Source organism: Martes martes (genome assembly GCF_963455335.1).
Source record: "Martes martes genome assembly, chromosome: 1".
Lineage (NCBI taxonomy): Eukaryota > Metazoa > Chordata > Mammalia > Carnivora > Mustelidae > Martes > Martes martes.
In genome coordinates this window covers 24336674-24347202 of record NC_137888.1, presented here as the reverse complement: position 1 = coordinate 24347202, position 10529 = coordinate 24336674, and the positions used below count along the sequence as shown (strand labels likewise).

The 10529-nt window shown below is 34.2% G+C and overlaps 1 protein-coding gene across 1 annotated transcript; it reads left to right on the top strand.

Annotated features, from left to right (window-relative positions):
• Positions 1–211: 211 nt before the first annotated feature.
• Positions 212–472, top strand: LOC308348963 (dolichyl-diphosphooligosaccharide--protein glycosyltransferase subunit TMEM258-like; the record flags this gene model as incomplete). The annotated part of the gene is made up of 1 exon (XM_080813479.1): positions 212–472. The coding sequence occupies exon 1, from the start codon at positions 248–250 to the stop codon at positions 470–472; it is 225 nt and encodes a 74-aa protein (XP_080669605.1). The 5' UTR covers positions 212–247.
• Between the last annotated feature and the right edge of the window lie 10057 nt (positions 473–10529).

Here is a 10529-nt window from a genome sequence, read left to right as displayed (position 1 = left end):
ACCCATGGGCAGGAAGAGCTGCTGCCTGGGGGGATGTGAGGAGTGGTCTATCATATACTTGTAAGTTGGGAGGGGGTTAGGGATGGCGTAAGTCTCTAAGGAATTTTGGAAGCAAGGTTTCTAGGACCTTGAGGGGCTAGCTATTGTCTGGGGAAAAGGTTATTCATTACCAGTAATAAAACCTTCTCGTGACTCCAGTGGCAGAGCGGTGGATGACCCCGGGCCTGGCAAAATGGAGCTCTAGGCCATGAGCAGATACACCAGCCCAGTGAACCCTGCTGTCTTCCCTCATCTGACCGTGGTGCTGTTGGCAATTGGCATGTTCTTTACGGCCTGGTTCTTCGTTTATGAGGTTACCTCCACCAAATACACTCAGGATATCTACAAAGAGCTCCTCATCTCCTTGGTGGCCTCACTCTTCATGGGTTTTGGAGTCTTCTTCCTGCTTCTCTGGTTTGGTATCTACGTATGAGCTTCCAAGGGTTCCAGCCAGGTGGCTTCACTGAATTCCTGCTTTTGTAAATTAATGTTTTTACTGTTGCTGAAAGTGTCCCACCTGCTGCTCCCAATAAAGGCAGATGTGTGACCGCCAAAAAGAAACAAACAAACAAACAAACAAACAAAACTTCTTCTGAGACCCTTTAGAGGTATATCAGTGGGCCATATGCTCGGGAATGATTTTCGATACTCTCTTGGAGGTTGAGAAATAAAGTTTCCTAAAGGAATTGTTAAAGTAGACTTACAGGATCCTTGGTTGGGGGTAGGGGGGTGGTCAGTCTAGGATTACCCTTTGCCCTTAGCAAAGCCTTAAGGTAGAGGTCAGTTGAGTCCTTAGAGGAGAGCCACTCTGCCTGTTTCAAGGGCTTGTCAGTAGATAAGGAAATTTAATGATTTTCTTCTGCCTCACATCATTAGCATCATCCTACATTTTTGAAAAAAATTAGAAACATCATAGGATCTAGAACATCATTGGAAGCATGTATGAAGATAAAAAATTAAAATCAAACTACCTTATTTCAAAATGTTTATTGTTATTATTTTAATTGATCACTGTAAGAACATTGACCTGATGGGGCTAAAGATATGTATTTGGGCAGTCAATCATTGGGTTTGAGGTTACATGGTATCTTGCCTTTCCTTGGCAAAATTACAGTTTATAAAACTAACAGTTCATCTCTCTGACCTACCCATGCAAAAAATAAATTAGTTATTATGCTAAATATCAGCACACAAACCTCAACAGATGATCTACATATTAATGCAACCTATCCTACTACAACAGGATTTTGTGCTAAAAATTACCCCAGATATAAAACTGTACTTATATCTTTATTAGAGATGAAATTCTGATTTGACCTTAACAGTCAAAAATAGAAATAGATTAAAAAGGGAGATGATTTAGTGTTTTGCAGCCACATTGTTTCACTCTCTCAGTCACATATACATTGATGAGAGAAGTGGTGTGCTTTGGAGCAGGAGTGCCCCACATTTGTAGCCAGAAGACCTGGGACTGTGTGCCAGTTTTCTAGCTCTAGGAAGAAGAAAATAAATGTAACATCATTTTTCTCATCTGTATATGGAAAACAACAACAAAAAATTGTTCTATATAACTAATAGGATTGTAAAGAAATAATTTAACATTTTGGGGGGTAAACTGCAATTATAATAGTTCAGTACGTAAGTGAATATTGGGTCTTAGTTCTTCAACTGTATACATATGTATATATTTTTTACATTTACATGTATGATACATATATACCAGTGTCTTTGGAAAAAAAACAAGTCATATGTCTAAAATGCAGTTTCCTTTGATTCTTTGGAATAAAAAAGAGAAGAAAAGAAGACAGAAAATGGGAGGAGAAAGAAGTATGTAAAAAATAAAATATTTCTAAGTGTTTCTTCATATACTTCATTATGTATTCAGTAATTTTGTCACAGAAAAAGAACATCAGAAAATTAGCTACAATGAAAAGCACAGTACAATAGTACTAATTGTCATTTCAAAACAGCTTCTGTTTTCTTTTATTTCTGATGTATCTACATTTAATCCTCCAATATATACATGGAAATAAAATTAGTCAAATAGACAAACTAATTTTAATAAGCACACATTGGTATGGTCAAATATAACATTTGGCCATCTCCCATTATAGTGAATATTCCAAAAGGAAACTTGGGACTTAAATGTTAAAATAGTCATGCAAGTTATTTTTAATTTTAATTGTATTTTATTTTTATAAGGAGGCAGATTTCACAGGCTGGAAGATAACCATGCTCAACCTAGGGGACAACAGTATAGTCCCTCACAAAGAATTATGAAATCTAACATAAACATTATTTTTAGAAAATAAGAAAAAAATTATAACTTACATGTAATAATTTTTAGCTTTTTTCCTCATTTCAGATGTGGCACTAAATATTTAAAATTAGGTAAACAGGTTCCAGCAAAGTTCTTATATGAGGAAAAATATACACAGGAAATAATTTAAAATGGTTGGGGGGCACCTCGGTTGAGCATACAACTCTTGATTTTGGCTAGGGCCATGATCTCAGGGTCCTGGGATGGAGCCCCACATCAGGCCCCATGCTTAGCAGGAGTCTGCTTAAGGATTCTCTCCCTCTCCCTTTGCCTCTCCCCCCAGTTCGTACTCTCTCTCTCACTCTAAAGTAAATAAAATAAATCCTTAAAGATAAAAATGTTAAAATTGTTGGAATCTATAGAGAACTATAAAAATGCAACACATTCATTTAATAATAATGATTTCCAAATGGTAATTGCTTTTAAAATTCAGGGAAGGGATGCTAGAACGGTGTTATCTAGTGTTATGCCCAAAAGATAGAATTAACCATGAAGAGAGAATGATTAAAAAAATAATAATAACAAAAAACAGTAAGGATAACCAAAGCCATGGTAATGTTTATATGTCGGAAGGCTTAATGTACAACGAAGAGCCCAAATTTGCCTAAAAGAATTAATATATGGCAGTCCTAAGATATGAAGGTACAGCCAGGAGATAACTTGAAGAGGGCCTAGAACAAAAGTCTTTAAATCAGGAAAGAAAATAAAGTTATCAAGTTATTCTTGAAGAAAAAAAGATGTATTTTTCTAAGTCTGAGCCTAAGGCTTTTACTTTCTTAAAAACCACAAATTAAAACTGTGGTGCACTGAACAGACCCAGTCTTCCTGTTTACAAATGAAAGTGAATGATATAACTTAATGGAACTTTGTCTGAAAATGTCAAATTAACATATTACCTGTTCTGGGACTTTTAAGGACCAATTAAACTGTTTCTTTCCAGCCTGCAACCAAGCTCTAAGCTAAAGACCAGCATTTTCTCAGTAGGTCTAACGCAGAAGCTCCCAAATACAAGTTCTTCCACAATCCCCACTGGCTTTTAATGCTGCAATTTGATGGCAGATTAGTTCCAGTAGCATAATTTTTTTAACTCTTGTCCCTCTCACTGACATCAAACCTCTTACTAAAAGTCTTGAAAATATAGGCTTTTATTTAATTAGTCATGTTTATTGGGTTCATAGTGGCATAATTTGAAAACCATAGTCAATTAACCTAATACTGGAAGCCACAGTGTTGTCATAGTATATGCACATGTATTCTGGTTACCACAGTACAGGACAAATTAATTATTTGGACAAATAGGACAAAAAAAAATTCAATTTTTATTAGTTTATCAAGTTACCAATTTCTTTTTATAGTAATTTTGGGATGTTATTTATTTATTTATTTATTTATTTTTAGGAATTTGGCCATTTCATGTAGAATTTTTTTTCATTCACATACATACATAATAAAATCTTTTATTTTATTTAAATTTCTGGTACATGGTTGCTTACCCTTTGTTATACTCTTTTTTTTTTTTTTAATTCCAGTGTAGCTGACATACAGTGTTATATTAGTTTCAATATTCTTTGATTCTTTATTTGCAGAAGTCAGAGGTCAGCCTTCCTTTTTATTTTTTATTTTTTTATTATTTTTTATTAACATATAATGTATTATTTGTTTTAGGGTACAGGTTTGTGAATCATCAGTCTTACACAGTTCACAGCATTTTTATACATATTTTAAAAATCCATTGCAACTTTATGGTCTAAATTTTCTAGTTATGCTTACTATGTAAATATTGGGATTAATGAATCCTAGTATTTTGGGATTTTTAAAACTGTGCTTCTCCAATGTTCGTGTATATCAGCATTATCTAGTGGACTTGTTAAATGCAGATGTCTGGGCCTCATCCACTGTTTTTTGTTTAGTAGGTTTGGGGTAGAATCCAAAAATTTGCATTACTAGAAAGTTCTCAGGCAAAACTCATGCTGGTGGTTTGGAGAATACATTTGGAAAAACATCACTTTAAAATATTTTTATTTTATGTTAGTGGTATGATGTGAAGACAGACACTTGGTATCTCTGAGACTCAGTTCCCACTTCCTTGGGCAGTAAAAATATGATTATCTCACGAGAGTGTTGTGAGAATTCTGATGCAATATATCAATGATTCAGCAGAGATTCCAACACATAGCTATTAATTAGCAAACATTAACTGCCACTCTTCCTCTTTTTAAAATTCACCATTACCTAATGGCCAGCTAAAACTTACAATAACAGAAAAAAAAATTAAAATCGTCCTTTAGATATTCTCTTTGGAGGAATGGGAAAAGAGAAGTCTTGAGCCAGTATTGAGGCAGAGACTGGCCTCTGCTGGAAGGGCTTATGGTTTGTTTGTTTGTTTGTTTTTCTCCAGCCCCAGTGGTAATTGTAAGTTATAGATGTTGCCCATTTATGAGAATCAGCTATATGCTTTCTTCGTGAACTGTGACTACATTAAGTTTCCAAGCAATCTGCTCATTTATTCATTCAATAATGTGTATGTGTATGTGTCTCTGCATGGGCTAGCATCAACTACATAGAATATGTCCTAGGAAGTACTATGATAAACAAGACTAGAGGCCATCTCTTTTTTTGTTAAGTACACAGTGAGTGCAGGTGGAAGGCTCATAAGTAGCTAAACAAAGTTAAGTGAAGTGATAGACTGTGGCTGCATAAAGGGACCTTTTTAAAAATAAAGTGGTCAAGAACAGTCCCTCTGGAAAAGTGCTTTGGAGTACAGAACTGAGATGAGAGAGTGAGCACTGTTGAAATCCAGAATAAGAACATTCTAAATAAAAACAGAGCATATTTAAGGGCTCTGAGTTTAAAACAAACTTGATGTGTTAGACAAAACTTATAAGACATATATGACAAAGAGGCAAGTGTAGATCAAGCAATATAGAAAATGGGGCTCCTTATGGATTACTGTTTCAAATATCTCCATGGGAAGCTCTGTTCTCATATCATCTAGGAAAGCTCAGGATAGCAATGGTTAAAAACCAAACAAAACATGGGCTCCTGGGTGTCTTAGTTGGTTGAGCATCAGACTTTTGATTTCTTCTCAGGTCATGATCTCTGGGTCATGAGACCGAGCCCTGCATGAGGCTCCACTCTGACTGTGGAGCCTGCTAAGTATTCTCTTTCTCCTTACCCTCTCTGCCCCCACCTTCCCATGTTCCCATGCACACATGCACACACACTCTCTCTAGAAAAACAAATAAAACAAAACAGAACAAACAAAAAAAGCTCAGTATCACCAACTGATACAGTTTATTTTTTGCTCACATTATATATCCATTGTAGTGTAACATGGAGGAACACTCATTTCTATCACTTTGGAACCCAGGCTGACAAAGTTTTATCTCAACACTAGTTTCTACAATTGCAGAGGCTGGGAAGAAGGAAAATGAGAATCCATACCTTGACTAATGAGACTTCTTTGGATCATTTGTGTCGATCAAGCATCATCTATGGTCTATTGTAAAGACCAAGCACTTCTGCTTATTGCAACCTGGTGTGAGAGTCTGAGGAAAACACAACATAGTCAAACACTGGTTGGAACAGTGATTTACCCACATAGAGAAGAGAAAGATCAAGACCAACTTCAGTAGGGGATGTGGGACCCCTGTGGTTATTGGGTCCCTCCTAGCAGTTGTTGCAAGGCAATGGGTCTGCACACACTCTTTCATATTGCAGCAGAAGGGCCCCATGACTTCCTCACAGGGGAGGGGTATATTAGTGGGGCTGGCCAGGTACCATAGGACACACACATTTAAGTAGAACAACAGAGTACACATTGTATCTGAAACTGGAAGTCATAGTCCCAGATAAGACAGAAAGTCCCATAGGCTGTTCAGAGTCTTTATCCCTTGGTAGGGGATGTGTTCCAGGCCCAGGGCCCATTTTAATATGACCAAGTGGGGTTCCAACGATCGCATGCACAAAATTTACTTTCCCAACAATTCCAAATCACAATTCATTGCATGTCCCGCAGAGAAGGTATGTCCAGTCCTACTTCATGGGAGGGCACTGCAATAACAGACATAATGTCAATGGATAGCAAATAGCCTTAAAGTTATGTACTTAGAAGTTGAAAAGTCATTACAGCTTGTCCTATATCCATGTTAACTTATCAAGGTATTTACATAATTTACAGATGGGAAAGATGTAAAGAAACTCAAAACCAAGATGTAAACAACTGTAAATTTCATCCACCAGGAAAGGAAATAGGATAATGTGAACTGTATTTTACATCAATAGATCAATATTTCAGTATTTCAACTTTCTTGGTACATTATTCGTTTATATTAAATTAGGTATAATTGATAAAGCATCTTTCAATTTCCTCATAAATGCAGTTTTCTGGCCAAGTCCCATTTATATCCACAACTCTGGCATTGCTTTATGTTTAAGATATAGAATTTTTTTTTTTTTTGCAGATATTGGTTTTGCCTACCGAAAGCTCAGAGATATTATTTTGAAAGATGCTGTGTTCTTCCTTTCTAGTTTGTCATAGAATTTCATTAAGCTACTTTTATTGTTGTTTCTTTTTGCTTCCCCATAATCCCCTCCAGTTTTGATAAGTGTTATCTATAAATGTGCTTGAAAGACCAGATGGTGCTTCATGAGAGACAGGCTAGATTCGTTAATCATGAGGAAAGAGATGGATTTAGATATTTCATTTTCTTTTTTGATGCATTCTATTTTAATAGAAAGAAATGATTTCATAAAGCTGCATTTGGGTTGTATTTGTACAAACACCTGTCACAATTAGCCACATGCATGATTTCCCTGTTTTGCAATATTCAGAATGTTATTAATTCTGTTTTAACTTTATAGAAAAAGGGAGAAAAAACTGTTCTTGTAATCCTTAGGAATGAATCAATGGTAGACACATGAAGCATATGACTGATGATTCAAAAAGAAAAAAAAAAAAGACAACAGTTTCAGTACATAAAACTAGTTATTGAATCTCATTACCTCTTTAATATGTTTCCTTCATTTGCATCAGACTTATCAATACAAATAAAATATAGACTACTTACTTAAATGTGATTGGAGACTATGATAACAGAGACTGGCATATTGCTTTAGATTCAAAGATATATAACTATAATACACAGGTATGTCCTAGCACAGGTAAATATGCTACTGTTAATGTGTTTGTATGCATCTGTGTGTGTGTGTGTGTGTGTGTGTGTGTGTTTCTATGTATACTCACTATATGGTCACATAAATTAGAATATATATATATATGCATACAAATATATGCATATATATCAATATGTAAATATATATTTCCTTAAAGTGAGAGAAAAAAGATCTACCATTTTGTCCTAGAATACTTGATAACCTATATGTGAAGATTTCATTATTTTAGAAAACTGAAATTTGTTGCTGAAACTACTACTGAAATGATGAATGTCAAAAAAAAGTAATGAAATAACAAAGAAAACATAAAAAGGCTTTGCTTTGATTTCCCAGAGAATGAAATTGCAATGAAGGAGCTGAGGACATTCAGATGCCCATAGTCTTAAATGGTATAAATAAAAATGTTCATTCTTATCAAATGCAAAAAAAAAATGTAAATGTTATTTAATTTATACTTATGGTTAATATTATCATTAACCATGTTATGTATATTTAATATCACATAGCTTTAAGGATTTCTATCAACCTATGTAAATCTAATAATCATTGAGGGAGTGAGCACAATAATATATAAGTTAAATGTAATTAGACTGTCTGGTTTGGTTTATAATGGCTTTTCTTAATGAAATAGAAGAAAGTAACTTAAGCATTATTTTTAGTATTTGTCACAAATAAGCAAAGATCCACTTACTGTATCAGTCTTCATAAGAATGGTAAGATAATAATCAGAGCAAAGTATATATTTTGACATAATTTATTTCAACTTGATTCGGATCAACTTATGTTTATTTTACTTAGTGCTCATTATTATGATGATAACAAATAAGAATAAGAACCAATCTACTTCCATAGATTATAAAAATTAATAGGAATAAAATATACCAACCAATGAAAAAAAAAAACAAAGCAAACAAACCCACTAAAAATGTTGAAATATAATTTTGAAAAATAATGGAAAATTTTATATGTTACTATTTTGCTATCATCACATAACTACTGGGTTCAGCTTGAAATTTTTTAAAAGATTTTATTTATTTGTCAGAGGAAGAAAGAGCATAAACAAGGGGAATGGCATGCAGAGGGAGAAACAGGCTCCCTGCTGAGCAAGGAGCCTGATGCAAGACTGGATCCCAGGACCCTGGGACTGTGGCCTGAGTCAAAGGCAGAGGCTTAACCAACTGAGCCACCCAGGGATCCCTAATTCAGCTTAAAATTGTTCACAATCTTCAATCTCTAAATATTAATAGCCAGTTATAACATTCAACAGAAGTGTTAAGTCAACCTTCCTGTTTCAACTACAGCACATAAGGAACTTAGAAGTCATCACTCCTGTCCTCACAACAGGAAGAAAGGTGAATAAGCTAAAACTCAATGCTCTTTGTTAGATCTATTAGAAAATTGAGGTCGCAAGGAATAATGCTACCTTGAAATCTGGAGACAAGAAAATACAGAACTCATAGTCAGGATGAGTTTATTGGGAACAGATACCACTGGAGACAGTAATTGATAGAAACACTTTAATGATAACTTTGAAAAACTGTTGAAGGCTGAGTGTGGAACTGGTTGACTGTGAGAAATTCCTGGATGCATAGTCTTGGAGGTGGTACTGCACTTTTGTGGGTATTACCTCCAGGAGCCTTACCGGGTTCTTAGGGTAAACATTAGAGATGGTCATGATGAGGGGAAAAGCTCATATTTTGAATGCTGCGCAGGGTTAAAGTACATTTTTTTGAAGTATTACCTGAACAATCATCATAACAAAGAACTACATTCTAAACTTTAATAAATGCCCCCAAATCTATGGTTTGGCATATCATACTCAAATCCCAGAAAACCAAAGACAAAGGAAAATGTGGAAATGAGCCAAGAAGCTGGGGAATAAGGCAATATAAAACCTTATTTATAGAGAAAAAAACACATATTTATCAGATTTCTTATCAGAAACCATACAAACAAACAAACAAAAAGTAGTGAAGTGAAATATTTAAAGTGTGGAAAATAACAACCTACCAATCCAGACTTCTGTATCTAGCAAAATTGTTCTACAAAAGTGAAGAAGAAAAAGGAACTTTCTCAGACAAACAAAAATTGAGAGAATGTGTTACTGGTAGGTTTGCCATACAATAAATACCTTTTTAAAGTTCTTACAAAGCAAGAAAAATGATATAAATCAGAAACTCAGGATTTACATAAGGAGGGAAAGAGTATCAGAAAAGGAATAAATGAGGGTAAAATAAAATCTTATTTTCCTCATTCTCAAGTTATATGATAGATATCTGTTAGTTCAAAATAATATAGAAATAATGTTTATTCCTTTTGATAAGTGAAATAAACCACAGCAATTTTACAAGGGACTGGAGGGAGGTATTGGGAACAATCTGTTTTAAGTTATCTCCACTAGCCATGGAGTGGCACAGTGTATTCTAAAAGTGAACTTGGATTAGTTGTAAAAGTATACTGCAAACTCTAGGCCAATCACCAAACTTACATAAAAACAAAAACAAACAAAACAAACAAAAAAAAACCCACAAAAAACTAAATGTGCTAAGAAACAAGAGAAAAATGGAATCTATCAAATGCTCATTAAAACTAGAGAAGGAAGAAAAAAGGGGAAAAGTAAAAGGAAAAAAATAAGTGCGATAAATAGAAAATAGTTAAAAATATGGCAGATATTAATTCAATTATATTATTAATTACTTTAAAGATAAATGATCTACATACATCAATTAAGAAACTGAGATTGTCAGGTGGATCAAAAAAAAAAAAAGAAAGAAAGAATGAAAAAAGATCTAATACACATTCTATAAAAAACCCACTGTCAATATAAAAATACAGAGAGATTAAAAATAAACAAATGAAGAAAAATATACCATGGTAACACTCCTCAAAAGAAACCTGGAGTGATTACATTAATTTTAGACAAAGCCAATTTGAGAATGAGGGAAATTATCAGAAAGAAAACAAGTCATAACAGAATGATAAAAGGGTCAATTCT